Genomic DNA, 24,915 nt, shown 5'->3' on the forward strand with positions numbered 1-24,915 from the left:
AAAAAAAAAACAAATACAATACCAGAGCAGAGCAGCAGAAGAATATTTCATACTTAGATATAAACTTTCTTAAAACAGTAATACTAAATTAAAAAAAAAAATCAATGCATTTAGGAATTTTGTGAAAGGACTCTGTAGTTTTTCACATGACAAACAGCTGTGAAATCGTTTGGTTCAATTTGGGGAAGGAGTAATGAAAACCCATAAAATTTTACAATCCAAAAATGATGAGACAATAAAAAAAGTCTAGGCATCCAATAATAAATTAATTGCTTGTAAAGTTTGGTTGCGAGATAAATCTTCGAAAATTGAATTTGTTTGACTGTAACACTACTAACAACAATTGACTTTGACTTGAGACTACTCTTTTTTTTTTTTTTTTTTGTACGAGTGTGAGGTCCTGAGGAGTCATCGTCATGCGCCACGTCGACAACTAGGTCAAGACAGCAACGGTGAGGTGGATGAGCAGCACGTGATCCTTGGTCGGTCACGTGAGTTCGTCAGACCATCGATACACGTGGCTCCGAGACGAACTCGACTTCAATTAATTTTCGTTAATTTGTTTTGACGTTCGAGATTCTATTAGTAGAAATTAACTTAAGCAGGTTAATTATCTAAATCCGATGCTTTTTTTTTTTTTTTTTGAGATTTAATATTAAACGGAGTGTTCCTTTTTCTTACTGGTAAAGAGAAAAAAAAAACTGAGTCGATAATATTGTGTAGATCTCATAACAAAAGACAACTTTGGCTCCTATGTATGTATGGATGATCTCGAACTAAAGGTTGACTTTATTTACTTTTGACATTTCAAGAAACTAAGAGCAATCTTGGGTCAACGTATTTTGAATCGTTGATAGATGTGCGAGTCAAAACATCCTATTCCAATGCTAATTTCATATATTGGGGGATCAGTTAATGAGATCAAATTTCATACTGTAAAATACAATGGGGCATCTTTTAAACTTTATTAGTATCATCCTGTTGTTTCTCTCCAATATTCTTCCTTAATTTTTTTCTATTCCCAATCTCGGGTAGCTGCGTGGACCACATGTGGGTCACGAGTAAATTTGGGCTGGGCCATCATATTCCGTGTCCGAAGATTATGCCTAAAACGATTACTACCATTTTTTTTTACAAAATCTTAAAATGAAATTTGTGTAAATCTTTATTTTAATATCGATTTGCGAAAAAAATCAAAGTAACAGAACTAGAATCAATCATACATATTTTTTTATATGAATATCTCTAAGTTAAACCGTATTGTATATATTTTTTTTTAAATAATGCACGTATAAATGTATTTAAGTAATACATTAATAATTGTACAAATTAATTAAATATATCATCTGGTTATGAAAATGTTGCTAATAAATTTCTATTTTATTATCTTGATTTAAATTCTGATGCTTTTAGTTAGTTATCGTTCGCTCCAAATCTGGTGGGAAATATATTTTATCGATTTAGTAAAAGAAATAAACAATTTATACATTGAACTTTTTAGAAGCTTCATCTATATATGATTAGGTTCTTATTCATTCACTTAACCTTTTATTAGGTTCCTTCATGGACGTTGCCGATTATATGATAGATTCAATTCTCCTTTATAATAAACTATAATATATGTTATTCAGTTAGTAGGTTCATGCACGAAGACATAAAAAGACTTTATGAGTCTAGCTATATAAGTTGTCCCCAACCTCGAGAGAGCCCTTACACTAGTCGTAATGGAGACAACAATAAATATTCTGATTCTAATTCAATCGAAACCACACAAATTTCTTTATTTTCCCATGGATTATCATTAATCTACACAATATAATGAACGTTAATTCCAATTTTCTTAAATTTTATTCTCTTAGTTTAATTATATAGATTCAATACGTCTTTCAGTTCAAGAAAGACGTCAGAACTGATCGATTGAAGATTGTTCGAGAAAAGACTATTGAACTATTGTGTAATTGTTTATTTTACATATGCTCTGATTTAATATTCTAATGAATATTAACAAAATATTAAAAACTCATTATAAAAAATTGTGAACAAGGATCTAGCATATTATATCTCGATTTGAAGGATTTAATCTAGATTTTGATTCATTTTTGGATTTTTCAAGATGTGATGAACAATAGTATGAGCATGTTTGTTATAAGAAAAAAAAAAACTGAAAATTATAATTCTTTAGGTACTTAATATAGCTTCAGTTGATCCTAAATAAACATTTTCGGGACAGTTTAACCCAATATGTTAAATGACATGTCACTAAAGCCAAGTCATAAAATAATTGTCGTGGACCGAATCGGAGTCAAAGCCAAGTCAGATTTAAACGACTTTAATAATAAAATCGAAATCATTATTTTAAAATGTGATGTGAAAGGGAAAGGTATTCAGATAGTATAATAAAAGAAAAGAAGGCATGAAACTCCATAAATCTGTTTTGTAGACTCGAAATAAAATAAAAAAGATTTGGAATATGTACGGAACGCATAGAAGATCGAATCCAGGACTAGGAGCAGCCAAAAAGGGCTAACCAATGTTTTTCTTAAGAACAAAAAAAGTATACTACACTGTATTTCTGAAAAAAGTAACAAAAATAAAAGGAAAACTTGGAGAAGTATATCTACTTTATGACTATAATTAGGATAAATTTATTATGATGATCTACTAGATACATTGGACATGTCGTTTTCCTTTTTCCCTTTTTTTTCAACTGAATTAACGTTAATTGTAGATATTTTGTTTCTAATCACACAGTTCACAAGGCTGCATGAATGAATCATCAGGCAAATTAAAACCCACGTGACAAATAGGTTAATGAAAGACATACTATGGAATGTTCACTTGTGCGTACGAAGTCACCCCCACCCGTAGAAGTTTCTTAATTAATGACAGTGACACCTACGGTTAAATTTGATTATGGAACTAATTTAGCGATTAATTGTGGACCTAGCTATAGAAACTTATGTTTGTTGGCTCAAAGATGTTCCGTAATTAATTATAATAAGATTCAGTTTCTAGAGTATGTAAGGTATTAGAGGTTCGTGTTTTTAAAGATTTTAGGTTGAGGTTCTTTACGTGATCTTGCGAACATCATTATTCGCGTAACGTGACAATGTTGTGTTACGTTATCATGTTCATACATGTATACTGCATTATCAGTTAAAATGATTCGTGAAGCATTATCAGTTAACAACGTTATGGTGTTTATAAGGCGATCGATTACAAAAATCTTCATTCTACGTTTGACTACTTTTTTCTTGTTTTGTATTTTATATTTACAAATTACAACATTAAATTGTGTGTTTATAGTTTATATTAAATGTTAAATAACGAAACTATGATATGTTAGTGTTTTTAATTTAATAAGAAAGTAAATCGCATATGGAAGCGTGAGATGCGAAGCATAAAATCAAATCGCGAATACCTTTTGTTTTTGCGTTCACAACTTACAAATACAATTTCAATGATCTTTTATAAAAAGTATTGAAAATTTATGTGCACATAAGATTTAAGATGTAATTATGTAAAAATGCATACAAAGATCTTAATTAATTAGCTTTGGACTTATAAGGACATAATCTCAGGACCGATGTCACCGATCCAATATATTCGTTAACGTGTTTTGCTTGGAAAATGTATAGTCGTAATATTTAAAAAAAAAAAAAATAATAAATGTATATATATTCGTAAATTTGATGTTAACAGTAACTAATTGATCCAGTACATATTCGAAATTGTTTACATACAAAAAAGCATTTAATCGATGTGAAAATATTAGCTAATTCCTAGATGAAAAATTTTATCGAAAATGTAAAGTCATGTCAAGAACTTAGTAGAGCATAGACAGTAGTCATCCCCTACGAGTAGATTCTGCAATAAACAAAAGTATTTGATAAAAGTTGAAACTATCGAAAGAGTAGTTTTTGGTCCAACGAAAGCTTCTGAGTCGGTTCTGAGAGTCAACCCACGTGCGCACTACCCGAGTCCTAAGTCATACATATTCATTCCTATGGGGTCCTCCCATCAACTCTTGGCTCTCTCTTTATTCAGTACACATCATATTTTTGGTAACAAGATTCCACTACTGTTGCCAAAAATACAATAGTACTTTTTTTTTGGCCAGCAAAACAAAGAAACAAAACTATATAATAAAGTTTAATATTATGTTAATCAATTCTCTAACTTTTTGGCAAAGTTCGACTTGAGTTCAAAATAGGAAGATCTATAATTTTTTCTTTAGCTACACTAGCTAGCAGATCGTCTTTAAAAATAAAAAAATCTTAGTTTTTCTTTTTTAAAAGGCTTTTTTTTTTTTTTAGTTTCTTAGCATAATAAACATTGAACCTGTTAGTTTAATTTCAAAAAGGGAAAATAACTATCCAAAATGGATGAAGGTAATTCAAAACTAGAGTTTAAATTTCATCATGTCTTTTATTTAAATTTTACGCAAGCTATTAATATATACCAAAAGAATTAAGATTTTTTTTTTTTTTTTTTTTGTGATTACAACTCTTACCATATCATTACATTTAAAGATGCTGTTGCTGTACAGCTCGGATCCCCCATAATCAATCAGCAGTTGCTTTCGGACTTGTAAATACAATAGTTTTGTTTTGCTTCTAAAGTTTCAAAATAAATAACAAAATGGTAGCAGCATATGCCAAATAAATTGAATTTATAAGACCAATAGCTATAAGGAAAAACTATAATACATCTGTGTTGAAAGAGAAAAAGGTATAAAGAACATCTATATAAGATTTTGATAAGTGGATGGTTCGAACTTCGAATATTAGGTTAATGGACCCACTTGTTCCTTGCCTATAAATTCCCACAAATCAAATCTCATTTAATCCATGCAAAACTAACACACACAACACACACAGACAAAAGAAAAAACAGACACTAAAACTTGTGTGCGTCTCAAACTCCCAAACATCCGTTTTTTCTTCTTATTCTTCTTAGTCACTTTGTCTTTGTCTCTCTTCTCACATACAAGTGACACAACATTATACATACACACACATATATATGGATCAAGGAGGTCGTAGCGGTGGCGGAGGAGGAGGAGCCGAGCAAGGGAAGTTCCGCGGAGTAAGGAGACGTCCTTGGGGAAAATACGCAGCAGAAATAAGAGATTCGAGGAAGCACGGAGAGCGTGTGTGGCTAGGGACATTCGACACCGCAGAAGACGCAGCTCGAGCCTATGACCGAGCAGCCTATTCAATGAGAGGCCAAGCCGCTATTCTCAACTTCCCTCATGAGTATAATATGGGAACCGGATCCTCCTCCACCGCGGCTAACTCTTCTTCTTCGTCTAGGCAAGTTTTTGAGTTTGAGTACTTGGACGATAGTGTTTTGGATGAACTTCTTGAATATGGGGAGAACTATAATAAGACTCATAATGTCAACATGGGTAAGAGGCAATAAATGGGACTACAATCGTTATAGATTGAAGGTTATGTGACAAACCATTTTCATTTATAACAAAAAAAAGTCAAATCCCAAGCGTAAGAAGCTGTTTTCAGTTATTGGCAAATAAATTGTACTTGTTTCTATAACAAATAAGATCCTGTAAGCGGGGTGAACTTTAAAGTTCAAACGAGTCCTTGTAATTAGTTTTGAGAATGTTTTAATGAAAATAATGATTATAGAAACATCTTTTTACGTGTAAGCATGCATGTTGTAACCCTTCATCATGTGATTCATCTAAATAAGCTCATTTTGTTTTTTTCTCTTGTTGGAATATATCAAAATACTGAAAAAGAAAGCTAAACAATTATAATTTGATATCATAATGATCATATACGTCGTTGTAATATAACGTCATAGCATTTTCAGGTACGCTGTGTTTGACGTTTGAAAAATGGAATTGACCTTACCATTAATTGCTTCTTAATCCTATTTACATATTTATTCTGAGAAAAATAGTATTAGCAATTGAGTTCAGCACGTAATCTCGTGGAGAATTATATAATTTGTTTGTTATATATTTTGAAAGCCGGAGTAGTAGTAGTAAACCAAACTCAAGTCACTTGGAGTGTACATGTATATATTTACATTTTTTTTTTTTGGACTTGAGTCGTACATTCAGTCACTTGGTTAATTTATATACTGTTTGGAAATTATGTGACTGGAATACTATATAGTAAGATAAAATAACCAAAAAATACTAATAGTAATGTTGTTTCTGTCTCAAGATAAAATTAACTTTAATATTTAACTTAAATTAACTTATATATATATATATATTTACATTTTTTTTTTTGGACTTGAGTCGTACATTCAGTCACTTGGTTTAATTTATATACTGTTTGGAAAATATGTGACTGGAATACTATATAGTAAGATAAAATAACCAAAAAATACTAATAGTAATGTTGTTTCTGTCTCAAGATAAAATTAGCTTACACTACAATTTAAAATACAAACGTGAACAAATATTGGTTCAGGTTGCAATTGCACTAATTAACTTTTGATGTGGCGGCTTTAACTTATAGGTGTGTAATCACAAAACCTATTTTTTTTTTCCGTTCACACCAATCCTTTTGTTTTGATTGCTTTCGATGGCGTCGTCGCTTCTGGTCCCATCGGCGGCTGTTGACGAGACAACATCAGTCAAACTTTCTAGTCTAGCCAATGGAAACCCCTTGTTACCGCCGCTGATAGGTCAGATCGGAAAACCGTCGCCGGCTGTGCCTCGATCCCTTGACACACGAAACCGTACGTTGACGACCCTGAGTCTCATCGAGGAATGTAATCGTTTACACGATCGAGTGAGTTCTTGAATCATCTCGAAACCCTAACTCTGAATCTTCTGGTTCTGGTCGAGTTCCAAGATTGAGGGGACTATATATTAAAGCCCTAGACAGGTAATAGGTATTATTAATCTGATGCTCTGACCAGTTACTCTATTCGAGATATATTATTGAAGCCAGGGAGCCTCGAGAAGAGTAAGTAAACAAAGTATGAATCTTTAGATCCAACACACACCAATCTTTATTATGTTTTAATACAAAGGTTTTATTATTGCAGACCCAAGAACAGAGCTTATTCATGGATAAGAACTAGATAACTATAGACACAAACAGGGTATTTTCACTTCTCTGCTTTTAAAATTTCTGCTTTTGAACTTGTCGTTTGTCATCATCTGCGTACAAACCAAATAAAATTAGACACCTTTGGTGAGAAAGTCATTCAATTTAGTGCATCTCTCACTAAACCTTTGTTATATGGTTTAGTAGTGCGATCTCTGTAGGGATCAAAGAGTTTAATTACTTGCAAGAAATCTCCAATGTTGATGACAAGTGCCCCGGGGATAGGTGATACATCGACCCAACAGTCTTGTTGAAGAACTTGAAGACCACCGACGACGTTGTCCTGAAGAACTATGGTGATGAAAGTGATGTCGGAATGCTTACCTAGGCCCAAAGTTAGTTCAGGTTGTGGACAAGGAGGGTAATAATGGCAGACCATATACATACTCTTTATGCAATCCATGTTCTTAAGGGTCTCAGTGGTCAAACCAAGAGCTTCTGAGAGAAGTTCAAAGACCAAACCACCTAAGCTCATCACATGCTTCGAGGAACCGAACATTGCATCCCTGACCCGCCAGTTTATGATGTTAAAATCACAATATATAGTACTGTATGTCTTCGATAATTTCAAAGACGAATAAACAAATTACCTGCAAGCCACTGGGAGACCCTCAGGGTTTGGAGGATCAGGAGCCATGCAACAAGCGAAAGAGTCTCTCCAGTTAACACATGAAGAGCTGTAGAGATCGAAATTACTGTTGTAGACAAATCTCTTGGATGGGTCACGAGTGAAGTAAGATTTTCTGACCTCAGGATCTAGTTCCTCTTGAAACCTAACAGTTCCATCTTGTATATCTTTAAGACGCCGCTGCCGCCGTTGTTACCAATATTGTTGGCCCGACTGCTACTGCTCCGGCTACTAGCATCTATGAGCTTCTTGAGTGCCCTGTCTGTACCTATTCTATGTACCCTCCTATCCATCAGGTTAATTTACTTTTACTCTTTTTGGTTGTTTTTGTTTCTGGATCGGATAATTGATTTTTCCTTCACAATTGATTCCTGTTTTGAGTGTTGTTGCTCTCTTCTTGTGGCTTGTGTACCTTTGCTTTGGAGCTTATGAAACGTTTTAGCTTTTTATGTGTTATGCGTTTTTCTAATTTGAATACGCTTGTGTATTATCATTTTGGAATCCAGAGCATTAATGTTGCTTGTATCATATACTATTGAGCTAAATTGGAAGTTCTTGATCTAAAAGTATGTCTCTTTCTTGTTGTTGTTGTTGCAGTGTCATACTGGACACACGTTGTGCTCGACTTGTAAAGTGAGGGTGCATAACCGGTGTCCCACTTGTAGACAAGAACTTGGAGATATTAGATGTTTAGCTCTTGAGAAAGTTGCTGAGTCGCTTGAGCTGCCTTGCAAGTATTACAATCTTGGATGCCCTGAGATATTCCCTTATTACAGCAAACTAAAGCACGAGTCTCTCTGTAACTTCAGACCTTACAGTTGTCCTTATGCTGGTTCAGAGTGTGGTATCGTTGGGGATATCCCTTTTCTTGTTGCCCATCTCAGGGATGATCACAAAGTTGACATGCACGCTGGTTCCACTTTTAACCATCGCTACGTCAAATCCAATCCGCGCGAAGTGGAGAACGCTACTTGGATGCTAACCGTGAGCATATATATATCCTTCTTTGTCTACGAAAACATGCTCTCTTCAGTGATTATGGCATTAAAACTGACAATTTCTTCTTTTTGGGTCTTATCTGGCTTTAGGTATTCCATTGCTTTGGTAATAAAAGTTGTGTGCCAATTGTCAAAAAAAAAAAAGACTATTAGTTGTGTGCCTATACAACATTAGTTTAACTTTTAACGGTAGGGATCCTAAATTGCCTCCATATATCATCATCATGCTAGTTGTGCTTGAATAGAGTATGTATAAGACTATAAATTAATTAAGAAACACAGCTTATACAAATTGCCATCTTTCTATACAATATTGAATTGAGGCCATATGATACATATCTATGTGAATTGAGACCATATAATACACATTGAATTGAGGCCATATGATAATATTGATAAATATTAAATAAACATATATGTTATGGCTGAGTTATGTACTTTGTACGGCTGAGTTATGTATTTGGTACGGCTTCGTTTGGTCTTTCGCGTAATAAATATATAAAAAGTGTTGTTGGGGAAACCCAAACAAGAATTATGTGTTTGCTCAGATCCACACGCGTAATAAATTTATAAAGTTAGTTTTTCACAATATATTATACAAAATAATTAAAAAATTGAACTAAAAATTCGAATAAAAAATAAAAAAATTCTGACAAAAGTGACTAAGTGATGGCTGAGTTATTGACTTATACAGCTGACTTATGAAATATTTGTAAATTTATATTATTATAACTCAATATTTAAATGTACAATTGAAATATGAATATTACAATTATTATAACCAATAAAAAGTAATAATTATAGAGAAAGATTGATTTTTACACATTCTCACTAGAATGTGTTAAACATACAACACATAACGTTTAGGGGTTAGGGTTAGGGTTGGGGTTTAGGGTTTGAGATGTAGGGTTCAGATGAGTAACGTTATTTTTTTTTGGTTTTGGTTCTAATGTGTTTTAATGTGTTTGGTTTAAGGTGGTCATATGGATATACTAATATTATTACCATTTGAATATTTTTTAAAATTTTTTTTTTTTTTTGGTTATTTCCGGTTTTGGATCGGTTAGATTAATATATAACCATAAATAATTCAAAATATATTGTATATCCGGTTATGGGTCGCCCGGTCCGTCTTTCGGTGTGCACCGGTCGGCTCGTCCCTTCGGTCGGCGATACGCTCCTGGTCTTAATTGGCCGGGTCGGCGATAACCATAAGTAGATTATTCTAATATAACCGAAAGTAAGCCGGTTTGGTCGGTTATTTAGTCATTCTAATTTGAGGGTTGACTGAGTTATGGTAAAGTTATCGCTGAGTTATGCAACAGATATATTAATTTATTATATACTTTATCGAGAATACAAAAAGTGTTGTTGGGGAGACGCAAACAATAATTATGTTTATTGTTAAGAACCACACGCGTAATAAATGAGATTTTAGCGATTTTTTATTTAAAAGAAATTCAAAATTTGAATTTGAATTTTTAATTTTTTTTTAATAAAAGTATTTCTCAAACAATTGACTGATATGGTTGAGTCATCGACATAAACGGCTGACTTATGAAATATTTGTAAATTAGAATTATTATAACTCAAAATTAAAATATAGAATGAAAAAATGAATATTACAATCATTAGAAGCAATAAAAAGTAATAATTATAGACAAAGATTGATTTTTACACAGTCTGATCAAAATGTGTAAAACATTCAAAACATGACATTTAGAGGTTAGGGTTAGGGTTTGAGGTTCATATTTCCAACATTATGGGTTTTAATATAACAGTTTGGTTTTGGTTATATTGTGTTTGGTTTAAGGTGATAATTTGGATATACTAATATGATAACCATTTGAAAATTTAAAAATTATTGAAATTACTTTTCGGTTATTTCCGGTTATGGGTCGGTTAGATGAATATATAACCATAAATAATCCAAATGTTATCCAAATTAGGTGGATTAACTTAATATAACCGATAGCAAGCCGAATATAACCGTAATTAACCGAAAATAATAGAAAAAATAGTTTCTGGTTCGGTTCGGTTTGGTCGGTTATTTATTCATTCTAATTTGCGGGTTGGTTGAGTTATAGTTTATGACGGCTGAGTTATAGTCTATGACGGCTGAGTTATCGTTTAGGGTCTTTTCAATAATATGAAAACGTATTTTTCTTTCTTTCTTGGGTCTTTTGATATGTCAGATTCCTAATAAGTATTAAAACGTCTTTCAGTGTCACAAAAAGTGTTGTTAGGGAAGCGCGAAAAATCACTAATTTTGTGCCTGCTCAAATCCACATGCATAATAAATTCATAAAGTGAGCTTTTTATCACAAGATATTATTGCAAATAATTAAATAATTATTATTCGAATTTAGAATTTTATTTTTCTAAAAGTATTTCTTCAACAATTGACTATTAAAATTATTATAACTCAAAATTTAAATTTAGAATGGAAATATGTCTATTATTAGGTTAACTGATGGTTTCCCGCCAAAATATCGCTTTACGGCTGAGTTATAATCATTACGGAAAAACGAAAGGTCATGTGACGGCTAAGTTATAGTGAGTTATGGCTAAGTTATCACAAGAAACAATCTGAAAGTAAATGGATGATATATATGACTTTACAGTTGAGTTATAATATTTACAGGAAAACGAAAGGTCATATGACGGCTGAGTTATAGTGAGTTATGGCTGAGTTATCACAAGAAACAATTTGAAAGTAAATGAATGATATATATGACTTGACGGCTGAGTTATAATATTTACAGGAAAATGAAAGGTCTCGTCGAGTCATGTTACAGTTGAGTTATAGTGTTTTATGGCTGAGTTATCACAAGAAACAATATGAAAGTAAATGGCTGATATATATGACTTTACGGCTTAGTTATAATATTTACGGGAAAACGAAAGGTCTTGTCGATTCATGTGACGGCTGAGTTATAGTGATTCATAAATCCTTACTGGCTGATATATCAGAGTCATCGAAAACATTAAATCGGGTTGAAAATTCATCGTCTTCTTCTTCGTCAGATGCTACTTCGACAACTTCTTCTTCTTCTTGGTTTTCTTTGTCAACGATCTTACCATAATCAAAACAAGTGCCTTCAAATCCCCCACCGTACACTTCATATGTAGATTCTACTTTCGAGTCATTGCTTGGCCGAATCATACTTCCTCTAGCTCCACTAGTTTCACAAGCTTCACAAGCTTGTCGTGTGTTGTGCCTCCATCTATCTGCACAACTATACACCCTCTATCGTCAGTGTTAAATACATATCTCTGTGTCTTTACCCAATTACCGGAAACAACTAGAACCGGAACTGGATCCATGAAAGAAAATGAAGAACAAGGTGAAAAAGAAGTAGAAGAACAAGGTGAAGATGAAGTAGAAAGAACTAGGTGAAGAAGAAAAATGAAGAAGAATTATAAGAACAAGGTGAAGAAGAAGGTAAATAGTTCACTTATTTACCAGTTGAAGAACATGAGTCGAACGACGTTTCATATTTCCGGAGAAAAAAATGATGACATGGAATGCTGACATGGATGCTGCGTCCGACGTGGCAAGTCAGCCATCAAACAATTAATAACTCAGGCTATATAAAACTCAGCCACAACATGAAAAACATTACAGTAATTAAAAAAACATTACAATAATTAAAAAGCAAAAAAATTGCTGCCAAATTCAGCCGTATCGTTTAATAAGTCAGCCGTAACTGAATAACATTCTAGTAATTAATTTTTTGTTAATAAGTCAACCGTCAAATGGTTGAGTTGTATGATAAGTCAGCCTATCACGACTGAGTTGTACGATAAGTCAGCCTATTACGGTTGAGTTGTACGATAACTCAACCGTAACAGTTGCTCATAAGTCAGCCGTTTTTCATAACTCAACCAGTCGGAAAATGGTAATTCAGCCGTGTCATAGTGATAACTCAGCCAAACTTTTGACAACTCAACCATCGGGTGAAAACTCAGCCGTAAGGACGTTTTTTAAAATCTTGATGATTTGTTTTTTCTAATCTTGTAAAATCTTTCTATTTGATGAAAGAGTTTTCATGACTTTTGTTATGAAGAGAATGGTATAAAATCCTAAACCAATAACATATAATTTGAATTTATTAACAATCCAAGATTCTTTTGTTTTAATTGAATAACATAAAACTTTTAATGACTTTAGAAAACTCTTAATCCAATAACACTAGATTTATCAAGATTTTAGATAACTTTTTACAAATCCACAACCAATAACACCAAATTTTTAAAGAGTTTTTAAAAGTCTTGATTGAATAACAATATATTTTACCTAACTTTTAAAGTCATTAAAATTCTTTCTAAATCCTAAACCAATATCTCCCCATAACAATCAATAAGAACATAAAGTCATTAAAATTCTTTCTAAATCCTAAACCAATATCTCTCCGTAAGTAGATGTTTTGGTAATATCTTGAACTAAATGCAAAGGGGATTAGGAAAGAAGACACAAAATAGGGCAACTCACAGTGTAGATATCCCTCTCTGACGCGGCAGATGCGAAAACAGTTTTCACCAAATCAACTGAAACTGAAACAAGCAACTTAATTATTCATTTTTTTAATGCTAAAGAATAATGCGTAAAGCCAAAGCACGAAATGAAGAATATACCAAATAAACAAACCTGTTTTATGTTGCACAAGCAGAGAGTCTTGAGCGCTGCTTGTCAAGGAAAGGCATGATGATGATGAGTGTGGAGCCTGAACCTTGAGCATCGTATCGAACTCCCTCATATATATGATATCCAACAGCGTCGTAATTAACACACACACCCTTTTCCTACATTATAATCGAGAATAAATATCACACAATGTTATGTTGTAACGACAAAAATTGAAAAGAGAAGAAGAGCACTCTACCTTTCTCTTCAATCCCTCCGTCCTAGAAATAAAACGTTGCAGGACATGCTCTTCTGCTTGTAATTTTTCTGATGTTGATAGACCTGTAGGACACCAAACACAGAGAACACTCTTACATAAGTCTTTTAGATATCGTTTTTTAAAAGACATATATCTGATTGATATATGCAAAGGACAAATTAATTTGATAAGAAGAAGAAAGGAAACTTCACCATGTGTCTGCATTTGAGAACCTTCTGCAATATTTTCACATCAGTCTGAAAGCCTGAGGAAGACAACACAGTTTTTTTTGCCTTTTTCTGCTCTGCAGAAATTAAAAGAAGACAACAACTTAACTAGATGATAAGTAGGTAATGATAGATCGTGAAACCAACAACAAAGACCAAAACGCATCACCTGTTAGCAAAACCGCCAAGAAACACCTCGGGTAACTCTTCTTCTCCAGCCTCCTAATTAATTTAGAAAAGTGTAGATCAGACACCTCTCCTCCAGCCATCACAATTTCACTAGCTGCTCATCATGTACGATCTGAAACATAGCCATGAGAAGCCACACCTGAGTATTATTGATACCAAAACGATAGAGTGAAGTGAAACAACTATGAAACCAAAAGAAAATGATCACATGTTAACAAAACTCGTGAGAAACCTTGAAGACGTACCCAGGAGAAGAGTATGCAATGATCCGATCATAATTATTAGCTTCCAAAACACCTGCAAGACGAAGGAGAACAAAGCACCGTAAGGAACCAAACCAAAAAAAAAAAAACAGAGAGTAAATAAACGAAGTGTTAAGAGGAAGAACAAAACCCTTGAAGTTGAAGACTTTAGCATAGAAAAGAAGCGAAGCGTGTCCGTGTCTCCTCTTGAACATAATAAAAAAATTCAATTTAGAAACCAAACCTTAGAAGATTAACATGAATTCGAGTGATAACGATCAGTGAAAGCCATCATTGAGCCATTGTAGGATCCTTCTCCACACACCTAAACCAACTAAACAAAAAACAAAACAACAAGTAAATCACATATGTAATTAGGAAAAACAGAGAGTAAAAGAAGAGTTAAGAGGAAGAACAAAACCTTAGCACAGAGTAGCAGCGAAGCGTGTCCTTGTCTCCTTGAGACATCAGTACATCACCCTCATTCGTTAAAAGCATCAATCGTAACCTGAAATAACAGAGCAATAACCTAATCACATTAACAATTTCATTATGAAAAAAAAAGCAACTTGATGCAATTTAGAAAACAAACCCTAGAAGCCATCACAAACCCCTGGAGACGTAGTCTGGAGAAGAATATGCGACGATTTGATCATAATTCGCGTCCACAAGACAAAGAAAAAAGAAACGTAAGGAAACAAAAACAACAGACGATGGGAGTGAGAATTATAAACCAAACCCACCGTAGGAGGAGTGAGAATTCAGAAGCCAGGGGAGCGGGTCATCATAGATTCGCTTCCAAAACACCTGCAAGAAGAACAAAACAAAAACAAGTTAGAGACTCTTGAAGAATAATTAATAACAGAGCGACACATGAACATAATAATTAAAAAAGCTACAGATGCAATTAAGAGAAACCAAACCCTAGAAAATTTCACAAGTAGGAACGAGCGATGAATGATCGAGTTGAAAATAACATCATCGAGTCATGTACACGTCGGGATTAGAAGAATACCACACCAGCTTCCTCTTCAAGTAACGAAGAAGAACCAAAACGAGAAAACAAAAAAAAGATGATGGAAGAGGAGAGATGTGAGATGTGATTAGAAGTAGTTGAGCGCATTATATTTATAGAGAATGTAATATATGTCGGTCATGATTTAACCTAGCTATTATTTCCTTTTCTATTTTTGAACCGTTAGATTCATTAATCTAGGTTTTCCTTCTATTATATTTTGCCCAATTTTGATCTATACAGCTTAACATGATGAATCTCTCCCTAGCTAACGGTCTCATAAAAAAAATTACGAAACAAAAGATATAGGGATTTGCGAAAGAAAGAAAAGGAAGATGTAGGTTTAATGACCGTTAAAACATTGATGCTTTAGATCTCGACCGTCTATAGAGAAAAATAAATTGATGACAAAAACAAAAATAGGAAAAGGAAATATTGCCAGCTGGACAAAAGAGTCAGAGTTTGACTACCGACTTAATCTTAGTCGTTAAAACATGAATAGAATTAGATCTCGACCGTCTATAAATATCATGATCTCTCTCATTCACATCTTCCTCACTAATTTTTTTCCTTCTTCGTTGGTTCCTCTCTGTAGTGAGTGTAAAGTCTCTCCGCTCCGCAAGCTCTCGTTTCGTTGGTTGGTGGTGGACCAGGATTCTTCTAAAACTAGTTTCTGATGTTTTAATTTTGAATCTATCTACTAGATTTTCAAACTTGCTTATTTTTTTTCTAGGGTTTGGTTTCTTCTAACTTGTTGTTCTGTTCTTTTTTCCGGTTTTGGGTGATGATTTTATCAATCGATGATGATGGCTTTGATGATGCTTATTCTCTGTGCCACGTCTTTAAGGGTTTTTTTCCTCTGACTCTCTAGTACAGCATCTTCACTCGTTCGTTTCGTTGGTTGGTGGTACCATTCTTAAAAACTAGTTTCTGATGTTGTTGTTTTTTTTAATCGATCATTGGATTTTCTAGGGTTTGGTTTTTAACTTGTTGTTCTGTTTTTTTTTTTTTTTTTTTTTTTTTTTCAGGTTTTGATGATGATGATGGCTTTGATGGACACGAACTAGTCTCTGGTGTCCTTTGAATCGATACAGTTGCTTTTTTTTCTAGGGTTTGGTTTTTAACTTGTTGTTCTGTTTTTCTTTTCAGGTTTTGGATTATTTCAGGTATTGGTCGATGCTTTGATCGATCAATGACGGCTTTGATGGACTCCTTCTGTGTGCTACGTCTTAGTGGGTTTTGTTCATCCTCTTAAGTCTTAATACATCTTTTAATTTTTCTCTATATTTAAGTGAATTAACATCTCAGTCTATCTTTTGATGCAGAGCGTGTGATGGCTTTGACTGATCCTTGTCACTCACATTCAATGTTGCTCATCAGGGTTTGGTTTCTAAGTTTCTAAACTGAATCGTTCAAGGCTTTTTATGATGTTCATGTGATTCTTACTTCTTTGCTATGTTATTTCAGGTATTGGATGATGCTTTGATCGATCAGTGATGGCTTTGATGGACACCTTCTTCTGTGTGCTCTACGTCTTAATGGGTTTTGTTCCTTCCTCTTAAGTCTTAATACATCTTTTAATTGTTTTTTCTATATATACGTGAATTAACATCTCAGTCCCTCTTTTGATGCAGATCTCGAGGAGGCTCCTGGATTACTGACTGTGTGGGAGGTTCAAATAGAAAACATTGTGGGAGTTTTAACTTTCAGGTTTAAACATTATGATTTCTGCTCAGTTTAATACCTTAATATTGGCTATTTTTGATACTCTGTTTCTTGTGTGTTAGATGTTCTTGCCGTGTACACACACATTCAGATGAGAGATGCTCCACAAATTCTTTCCTAGACGATTTTGTTTTTAAGCTTTGTCCTTTGATGCAGATCCTCGAGGCAATGGTATTACTGTACAGGAGGTTTGAATTTATAATTCCTAATTATATATTTTCGTTTTGGTTCCCACTAAGTAATTAAGTTTATTGTTCGTCTTGCAGGTGGTGTGTTGGAAGTGAATCATGGAGGCTCCACCCGCTTCTGAATTGTCGCACCTCCTCGGCTCTTCCTACGGTTTGATTTTACTTACTCGTCCTTGTGTTGTTGTTTGTAGGCTCTAGTTGCTGATGATCCTATTATGATGATCGCTCTCACTGATTTGTTCTCCCTCCTGATTTTTTACTTTTCTTTCTAGTTACTTACTAATTTACTTGGTTGTTTTTGTACTGCTTTGTTGTTTTGATGCAGAACGTCGTCACAGTCCAGGCACTAGGATTGCTATGTTGAATTGAACTTTTATCTTCTCGTCTAGAATCAGGTAAGGTGCGGTGGTGTGTGACATTCTTCTACGGTATGATTTATATAACTTGTCCTTGTGTTGTTGTAGATTCTATGATGATGGATGATGGTCGATATCGCTGAATTGCTTTTTTTCTTTTTTTTCTTTTCTAATGTCTATTAGGGTCTCTGCTACGAAGTATGGGCTCCTATGTTGCAAATCTATTACCTCCAGATGTATGTTTCACTTTTAATCATTCAGGTTCTGACGCTAGAGAGGCTATTTGTAGTCATTGACAGCTGCAGAGGAGAACAAAGCATCCGAACAACACCAAGAATAAATATCAAAAATTCTCATATTTAAGTGAAACAAGTTAAATTTACCTGTGACAACAACCAAAATAATCACTGCTAATGCAATGCTTCCTCCATCATGCCATCTTTCTTTGATATCCTGTCCAAGATCATGTAAGACAAATGTTAAATTGCAGTTGACGGTACACTTGTGAAAGTGGAAAGAGCAAGATCTAACTAAACTGATTTCATGACAGACCTCTTTTTTTTTTATCCCAAGTGCTAAAGACGCTACTGCAACAACCATCAAAATGAACAAAGTGAGATCATGTCAAGCATCCTGAGAGAAACCTCTGCGATGAAAAAAAAAAAAAACCAACACCTAGGCAACACAGAACAAATAACAAATGTGCATCTCCATACCTGAAACCATAAATGATCCAGTGATGCATTTCTCTATTAGTATCTGAGCAAATTTGACATCCTTGAGGCTGATGCGACAACAAAAACATGCACACCAAAGTTAGCAAGAGACAAGAGATAAAAAAAAAGTAACCAGACATATATATAGCACGTCTCATGAGTGGAAACTTACCCAGTCCATGTTGCTGCTTGTTGTTATGATCCTTTGACAACATAATGACAAAGCTGTTCAGGAGTAATTCCAATATCTCCCTAGCCGGATGCAGTTGGGTTCTCACCAACCTGAGAGAAAAAGCAAAGAAGACCATTAGAAACCAAGCATTCACATATGAAACAAGTAACAACAACACAAAAGGGAGAAACGGATCTAGGTATTACTCTCCACTATTAGCAGGGACGTAGAACGTATTGCTGTCAAAGTCGGGGTTGGTTTTCACTCTTACCAGACTCCACGGCGGCAATGACTTCAAGAGAGTCGTCGTCGTCATCGTTTCAGTCGCAGAAGAGAACACGCGAGACCAACACTGAAAAATCAATTAGAATAGTAATGTCAAACCAAGATTGTACAACTTTAAGTGTTAGACTACATAATATAGAGATGAACTTACCTGGAGAAGGACTTTCCTTCCATCGTGTAGATCTCCACCTGATATAGAGAAGCAATAGACTAAAAAATTGCAGCTTTAAAACTAAGAATGTGAAGACTCATGAACATAAGGCTTAATCCAAATCTAAATCCTTTGTAATTACTGATTGCAGTTTGGTCATTGCATTCATCAAAGACCTGCAACAGTATCATGCTTTAAAAACAAAGAACGATGGAACAACAATTTCGAACATAAGAGTTGTAGAGCTAAAAAAGAAAACAAATGACACTTACATTGTTATAGTAGCCCATGTCGACACAAGGTTCTGTAAAACCAAAACCTCAAGCACTGATCTGACGAAAAACAGGTTGGATTTAACAATTATCTGCATCAAGATGGATAGCATTTCAGATAGATTATACAATAAGTGATATGTGTAATGAGACACAAACCATAAAGTTATGAAGCAGCAAACTAATAATGAAGATCCTAAATTCCAAATATTTCCATCAAGATAACTCCCTTTATTTTCTGATCTCAAACGAATCACACTTAAGTGATAGTGATGCGATTTTGTACCTTGCCTTGGGTAAGACGATAATAGTTCAGCAGCACTCCGCTATGAGCATCAACGTTAGGCCACGGGTGGTTCTTGACCTGTAACTACAAGATTCATAAAAGCAAAGAAAAACAGAAATGTGGCAGCACATGAATGATAATGTAAATAGTACCTTTCCACGCTCAGTTAGAATAGGAGGCACCAACCACTTCGTAAAGCTTGAGGACCTATCGAGTTAAATAATTTGTGAGCCAGGTAAAAAGAAAGTATGACCAAATAAATATTGAAGGGGGAAAAACGTTACCAGCCTGAAAAAAAGCAGAAGCTGCATAACCACCACCTGTGATCCCCCACGCTTTGGATGAGAAGTTGCCAAAGACCCATAAAACCCACACCAAAGAACCGAATAATCCTAAAACACAAGATAAAGGGAATTAAGACCCAACCCAGGATTTTCAATATATTGCTAACAAGCAACAACAATGGTGAAGTGAGGAATGAGACCAAAGTATATGAGAAGATTTAAAAAAAAAAAAAAAAAACCTCCGGTTGTTTAGAGAGGAGCATAAGAGCCCCACGAAGTTGCAAAGTTTCACCTTTTGGAGGACATGTAACCACTCTTTGGCCACTCTAGTGGCAGTCGAAGAGCCCGGTCCTATATCAGCAAAAAACAACATCACAAAGATGAGTGTGGCTTTAATCAACAAGAATTGTCAATAGCGCCAAAGTATGTCTGTGTACGTACCTGTGAGCAGATGAAGAGACTCCTTGAGACAGCCAAAAAGCAGTGTAGTATCTGTATCTGAAACAATGTTCAGTCAATTAATTAATTATAACCAAGATTCAGCAAAACAAGGTCCAGGGTTAAACACGTAAGTGATAACAATGCAGTTTGGTACTTTGTTTTCGGTTAGACGATAATAGTTCGGCAGCACTCGGCTATGAGCATCAACGTTAGGCCACAGGTGGTTCTTGACCTGTAACAATTACAAGATTCATAAAAACCAAAGAAAAATTAGAAATCTGGTAGTACAAGAATGATAATGTAAATAGTACCTTTCCCGAGCTCAGTTAGAATAGAGTTGAATTATTCTGTGAACCAGTAAAATCAAAAGAAGCAAGAAAGAGAGAAGAACAGAGTTAACTTACCTTAAGCAGTACGAGTCTTCTTCTTCATTCTTCAATCCACCTCTGACCAGCATCAGGTATACTGATTCTTGGCTCCTTTTGTTAAAACTTAAAAGTAACAAACTCGTTACTAAGCAAACATAAACAAGAGAGGTTTAAAGCAATTTAATTAAGTGGAGAAACAAATCTCACCCCAACACTCTCCAGAGGATTAACAGTATCATAGATTTGTAGTCGTCTCTCTTGACTCCTGAAAAAAACGCCAATTCAATCTCCAGAATAGAAAAGGAAGAAGCAATAGAAAAAATATCAGTTAGTTTCTCTATTGTGTGTAACGAAGAATAAACTTTAAAGGGGATAAATTTAGACTCACAACTTATATGGAAGGGGCGAATTTGAAGTGGACAAGGAAGAAGACGCACCACTGTCTCGAGTGATCACAGCAAATCACACATCACCAGCTATCCCCGCATATGATCCTGCAAAAAATGGATTCCATATCAAACAGACAAAAACAAGATTAAGGAGTAAACCTCGGAATTCGGAGAGGCTTCTAACTTCCATTAGGATCACAGAATATGTCTCTGTATATTGATTAGTAAAAACTCAAAATCCAAGTGAGAAGAAGCAAGAGAGAAGAAGAGAGTTAACTTACCATGAAATCAGATGAACCACCATGGAAAGAAACAGCCTCCTCCTCCTCCAATCATCACTTGCACTATATCTTGCTAATTCATCAACGATCCTGAGAAGAGACAGTGATGTATGTTTTATCAATGAAAAACAAAATCTAACGTGAAGAGGATGGGATTTTTTTACCATTGATGTTGTTGTTGCTGTTGTTGTTCGGATCATCATCAAACAAACCTTAAGCAGTTTCGAGTCTTCTTCTTCATTCTTCAATCCACCTCTGACCTGCACATATAGAAAATTAGAAGAATCCATATACATAGTTAATTTGCAAGTCTGAATTAATAAACAACAACTTAAAAAGAGAAAACCAGAAAACAAACCATAAATCCCCAAGTTCTGAAACATCATTCATTCATCAAACCATCTCACCCCGATCTGCACATAGAGAATTAGAAGAAGAAGAAACCATCGTTAATTTTATAAGAGAGCCAAGGTGAAAACCCTAAAAAAACAAAAAAAACAAAAAAAGCCAATAAGATTTTAAACATATACTTGGTCGTCGTCAAAACAGATGAAGAAACGCCATGGAAAAGAAACAAACAAGCAACGTCTTCCGGCTTCTCCGATACTCCACTTGGCACCATATCCTGCTAAATTCAGTAAAAATACTCGGATTTAGAAGAGAAGATAAGAGAAAATCTCTAATAACTTACACGATGATGGGGAAGAAGATGAACTATACAATTGAAGATGTCGTTGTTGTTGTTTGGGTAATCAATCGTAAACCCTAATTCTGCTCTGAATCTTCTTCATTCTTCAAAAATCATCACCGAACGCTCTCCGATCTTCACTTCTCTCTCATTGTTTTTTGTTTTTTTCTCTCTTCGGTGAAGTTAAGAGTCTGTGTTATTTCTCAAATAAATGTTGTATCTATAAACACAACACAAAGAAATATGTTTCAAATCTATACCTCCAGAAGTATGACAGCTGCAGAGGAGAAGAAAGCATCAGAACAACACAAAGAGTCATTATCATAAAGAAAATAACATAGATTAAGTGAACATTACCTGTGACAAACCTCTGTTTTGTTTTTATCCCAAGTGCTACTGCAGCAACCATAAACGAGAAAGAAGAGAAAATAGCATCAGAAGCAGGGTTAGTAGTATAACTTGGTAAATCTCAAAAATCCAAGTAAAAAGAATAAGAGAGGAGAACAGAGTTAACTTACCTTAACAGCATGAGGCAATGACAAGTACCTTTTTAGTTCAAAGGATGGTGCGTTGAATTCTGGTGCAAAAAAGGAGTATTGGTTAGAGGATAGAGATAAGCTTGTAACAGAAGAACATAAAGAAAAGAGTAAAATCGTGAGATGACTTACAGAGCAATAAGAAGAAGATGCCCTTTCCATCGTTTGGGTCCATAATTCAGCATCATCCTTAACAGTAATGAGAAGGAAGTGAACCTCAGCAAATTAAAGAATACATCACCAGCTCTCCGCATATGATCCTGTAAAAAATGGATTTCATATAAATAAATAAAAAGCAGACAGCATCAGAAGCAGGTTAGTAGTATAACTTGGTAAATCTCAAAATCAATGTAAAAAGAAGAAAGAGAGAAGAACAGAGTTAACTGACCCTAAGCAGTCTGCTCAAGTGATCTTCTTCATTCTTCAATCCATCTCTCTGAGATAAAAGGAAGTTAAACCCAGTCCAGGAATCGATTGCTAACAAGTGAGCAATGAATGAGACCAAGTTATATGAGAAGATGTAAAAAGAAAAGCAAACCTCACGAAGTTAAAGAGCCCCACGAAGTTTCACCTTTTGGAGGACATGCAACCTCTCCATGAATCGATTGCTAACAAGTGAGCAATGAATGAGACCAAGTTATATGAGAAGATGTAAAAAGAAAAGCAAACCTCACGAAGTTAAAGAGCCCCACGAAGTTTCACCTTTTGGAGGACATGCAACCTCTCCATGTTTACACTCTTTGGCCGCTCTAGTGGCAATCCAAGAGCCCGGACACAAAACAGCTGAAACTAGAAAGAGAAAACAGCATCAGAAGCAGGGTTAGTAGTATAACTTGGTAAATCTCAAAATCCATGTAAAAAGAAGAAAGAGAGAAGAACAGAGCTAATCAGTTAACTTACTTAAGCCAATGATTTACCCGTCCCTCCATATTGATGGTGGTTGGTTTTTCAACTCCTGAGAGGAAAACAAAAAGGACATATCAACAGTTGTTTCACTATATCGAAAAAGAGAGAGTAAATATGGGAGATTAGGAAGACAAACAAAAAAGAAGACTCCACAATCAAACCATCACCGAGAGATCTTAGTACCAGACACCACAAAAGGTCTTGCGCTTTAGCAAGTCGTCTTCATCATCATCTCCACTGATGCCTTTCTCTGCTAGTCAAGAGCAAATTTGACAATCCATGAGGCTGATGCAACAAAAAAAAAAAAAAAAAAAAAGAAACATGCATACGAAAAGTTAGCTAGAAACAAGAGATAAGAAACAAAATAACAAGACATATATAATAAGCAAGTCTCAGCTCATGGCTGGAAACATACTCACTTCATATTGCTGCTAGTTGTGATCCAAGCTTGCTGTACAGGAGTAATTCCAAAAGAAGAACCTGCATCAAAGAGAGAGAGAGTGAGACCCCAAAAAACAAAAAACAAAAATCGTGAAAATCAAACTAGTACACGAGAAGATCTTAGTACCCTCCTCCTCAATCAAACCATCAGGGAGAGATCTTAGTACCCTCCTCCTCAATCGCCGATCGATCAATACTACAGCACAATCAAACCTGGATTAACAATAATAATAATAATAATAGGAACTATGAGTAAATAAAAGGAATTCGAGTGAAGAAAAAAAACCCTAGAATATAGAAATCAATTTAGAGACGAAAGTCACGCTTCCAAAAAGCACGACAGAAGGAGAAGGAGAAGAAACGAGTTAGTGAAAAAAAAACGGAGGAAGAAACACAAAAAGCCAAACCCTAGAAGAAGAACTCACCCAGAGGCCGGGGGAGCGATAATCAGATGATAAACTTGCTTTCAAAACACACACACACCTGCAAGAAGAGACGAAGAAACAAAAACAAAAATCAGAGACGCGAAACCCAATTGGATTGAGAGAGAGAGAGACCAAACCCTAGAAGGATAGGAACGAAACCCTAGAAGAATAGGAACGAAACGAGATGATCATCGGTTTTGAAAACCCAAAATTAGAGACTCGCCGAAGAATACACAAACGAAGAAGAAGAAGATGAATTGTGTATGTTGTTGTTGAGTCGAAGCAGAGACAACAAAATAGTAATACACTGAAGAAAGAAAGAGTGGAGGCATTTATTTATAGATAAATATTATTATTATTATGACGGTCACGATTTTTCATTCACTAAAGTAGGGTAGGGTTTCGACGGTCACGATTTCCTTTTCCTATTTTCCTTTTCCAACTTTCTTCTTATTGGACTGGGCTGAGTATTATTAATGGACAAAATATAACCAAACAACATTGGACAAAATCCTTCATTATATGGGCTGAGTAAGCCTTAATGGGCTGGGCTTACTACTCCATCATTATTGATCGTTGTCGTTTCTTTCTTTTGCCCTTCTTCGTTATACATGAGGCGAAACCGAGATTAAAAATGGTTTAACATAAAACCGTCTAAATCAGTTTCCCCTCTACTCTAATATACTCTGTTTTGATTTTACTGCGAGAAACAGAAAGGGAGAGGAGGAA

The 24,915-nt window shown here is 34.8% G+C and overlaps 2 protein-coding genes, 2 long non-coding RNA genes and 1 pseudogene across 58 annotated transcripts; 4 read left to right on the top strand and 1 right to left on the bottom strand.

The window, feature by feature from the left end:
- The first annotated feature begins 4,918 nt into the window (after nucleotides 1–4,918).
- Nucleotides 4,919–5,651, top strand: LOC104762046 (ethylene-responsive transcription factor 14 pseudogene; annotated as a pseudogene). Its single transcript, XR_015594905.1, has one exon. The product of XR_015594905.1 is annotated as an ethylene-responsive transcription factor 14 pseudogene (transcript).
- An 875-nt stretch (nucleotides 5,652–6,526) lies between these two features.
- LOC109132176 (uncharacterized) lies at nucleotides 6,527–7,378 on the top strand. Its single transcript, XR_015594909.1, has 3 exons — nucleotides 6,527–6,947; nucleotides 7,030–7,086; nucleotides 7,239–7,378. It is a non-coding gene; the product is annotated as an uncharacterized LOC109132176 (long non-coding RNA).
- A 6-nt stretch (nucleotides 7,379–7,384) lies between these two features.
- Nucleotides 7,385–16,773, top strand: LOC104762055 (E3 ubiquitin-protein ligase SINAT4-like). Its single transcript, XM_010485267.3, has 6 exons — nucleotides 7,385–7,436; nucleotides 7,894–8,015; nucleotides 8,317–8,703; nucleotides 8,808–8,823; nucleotides 16,602–16,657; nucleotides 16,744–16,773. The coding sequence occupies exons 1-6, from the start codon at nucleotides 7,385–7,387 to the stop codon at nucleotides 16,771–16,773; spliced, it is 663 nt and encodes a 220-aa protein (XP_010483569.2).
- Nucleotides 11,427–24,495, bottom strand: LOC104762114 (uncharacterized). 50 transcript variants are annotated; one of them, XM_087507844.1, is made up of 46 exons: nucleotides 24,346–24,495; nucleotides 24,187–24,244; nucleotides 23,889–23,957; nucleotides 23,740–23,800; nucleotides 23,504–23,605; nucleotides 23,315–23,369; nucleotides 23,117–23,203; nucleotides 22,953–23,022; nucleotides 22,803–22,850; nucleotides 22,547–22,674; nucleotides 22,397–22,455; nucleotides 22,236–22,274; nucleotides 21,911–22,098; nucleotides 21,721–21,815; nucleotides 21,549–21,603; nucleotides 21,355–21,450; nucleotides 21,191–21,280; nucleotides 20,909–21,014; nucleotides 20,728–20,807; nucleotides 20,557–20,643; nucleotides 20,307–20,384; nucleotides 20,153–20,209; nucleotides 19,951–20,062; nucleotides 19,716–19,819; nucleotides 19,580–19,634; nucleotides 19,428–19,511; nucleotides 19,142–19,233; nucleotides 19,012–19,045; nucleotides 18,870–18,907; nucleotides 18,640–18,785; nucleotides 18,434–18,543; nucleotides 18,262–18,329; nucleotides 18,098–18,132; nucleotides 17,929–17,998; nucleotides 15,005–15,068; nucleotides 14,854–14,887; nucleotides 14,683–14,769; nucleotides 14,506–14,595; nucleotides 14,265–14,316; nucleotides 14,000–14,131; nucleotides 13,816–13,907; nucleotides 13,604–13,686; nucleotides 13,369–13,523; nucleotides 13,213–13,274; nucleotides 12,184–12,260; nucleotides 11,427–11,956 (listed from the first exon to the last, which is right to left on the bottom strand). In XM_087507844.1, exons 23-30 carry the CDS (start codon nucleotides 19,972–19,974, stop codon nucleotides 18,746–18,748), a joined length of 471 nt encoding a protein of 156 aa, XP_087363970.1. In that variant the 5' UTR covers nucleotides 19,975–20,062; nucleotides 20,153–20,209; nucleotides 20,307–20,384; nucleotides 20,557–20,643; nucleotides 20,728–20,807; nucleotides 20,909–21,014; nucleotides 21,191–21,280; nucleotides 21,355–21,450; nucleotides 21,549–21,603; nucleotides 21,721–21,815; nucleotides 21,911–22,098; nucleotides 22,236–22,274; nucleotides 22,397–22,455; nucleotides 22,547–22,674; nucleotides 22,803–22,850; nucleotides 22,953–23,022; nucleotides 23,117–23,203; nucleotides 23,315–23,369; nucleotides 23,504–23,605; nucleotides 23,740–23,800; nucleotides 23,889–23,957; nucleotides 24,187–24,244; nucleotides 24,346–24,495; the 3' UTR covers nucleotides 11,427–11,956; nucleotides 12,184–12,260; nucleotides 13,213–13,274; nucleotides 13,369–13,523; nucleotides 13,604–13,686; nucleotides 13,816–13,907; nucleotides 14,000–14,131; nucleotides 14,265–14,316; nucleotides 14,506–14,595; nucleotides 14,683–14,769; nucleotides 14,854–14,887; nucleotides 15,005–15,068; nucleotides 17,929–17,998; nucleotides 18,098–18,132; nucleotides 18,262–18,329; nucleotides 18,434–18,543; nucleotides 18,640–18,745. The 50 variants fall into 50 exon arrangements, with proteins under 50 accessions (XP_087363970.1, XP_087363989.1, XP_087364013.1 ...); XM_087507863.1 differs by lacking the exon at nucleotides 19,012–19,045; XM_087507887.1 differs by lacking the exons at nucleotides 11,427–11,956; nucleotides 12,184–12,260 and having other exon boundaries at nucleotides 12,970–13,274; nucleotides 19,428–19,505; nucleotides 20,004–20,062.
- Nucleotides 15,829–18,062, top strand: LOC104762070 (uncharacterized). 5 transcript variants are annotated; one of them, XR_015594915.1, is made up of 10 exons: nucleotides 15,834–16,183; nucleotides 16,305–16,349; nucleotides 16,426–16,508; nucleotides 16,602–16,657; nucleotides 16,744–16,818; nucleotides 16,911–16,986; nucleotides 17,064–17,172; nucleotides 17,268–17,340; nucleotides 17,515–17,584; nucleotides 17,729–18,062. It is a non-coding gene; the product is annotated as an uncharacterized LOC104762070 (long non-coding RNA). The 5 variants fall into 5 exon arrangements; XR_015594916.1 differs by having other exon boundaries at nucleotides 15,868–16,176; XR_015594914.1 differs by having other exon boundaries at nucleotides 15,829–16,176; nucleotides 17,268–17,584.
- Nucleotides 24,496–24,915: the final 420 nt, after the last annotated feature.

The sequence above is a fragment of the Camelina sativa genome, chromosome 3 (genome assembly GCF_030686135.1).
Source record: "Camelina sativa cultivar CO46 ecotype springtype chromosome 3, ASM3068613v1".
NCBI classification, from domain to species: domain Eukaryota; kingdom Viridiplantae; phylum Streptophyta; class Magnoliopsida; order Brassicales; family Brassicaceae; genus Camelina; species Camelina sativa.

Bases quoted from the DNA above. Each gene is read 5' to 3' on its own strand.
- LOC104762055 (XM_010485267.3), top strand. From the start codon at position 7,385: ATGGTGATGAAAGTGATGTCGGAATGCTTACCTAGGCCCAAAGTTAGT. The intron at 7,437-7,893 runs GTTGTGGACAAG...TATATCTTTAAG, and splicing joins TAGGCCCAAAGTTAGTTCAG to ACGCCGCTGCCGCCGTTGTT. The intron at 8,016-8,316 runs GTTAATTTACTT...TTGTTGTTGCAG, and splicing joins TGTACCCTCCTATCCATCAG to TGTCATACTGGACACACGTT.
- LOC104762114 (XM_087507844.1), bottom strand. From the start codon at position 19,974: ATGCTCCTCTCTAAACAACCGGAG. The intron at 19,512-19,579 runs GTACTATTTACA...TGAATCTTGTAG, and splicing joins TTCTAACTGAGCGTGGAAAG to TTACAGGTCAAGAACCACCC. The intron at 18,786-18,869 runs GTAAGTTCATCT...TTGATTTTTCAG, and splicing joins GAAGGAAAGTCCTTCTCCAG to TGTTGGTCTCGCGTGTTCTC.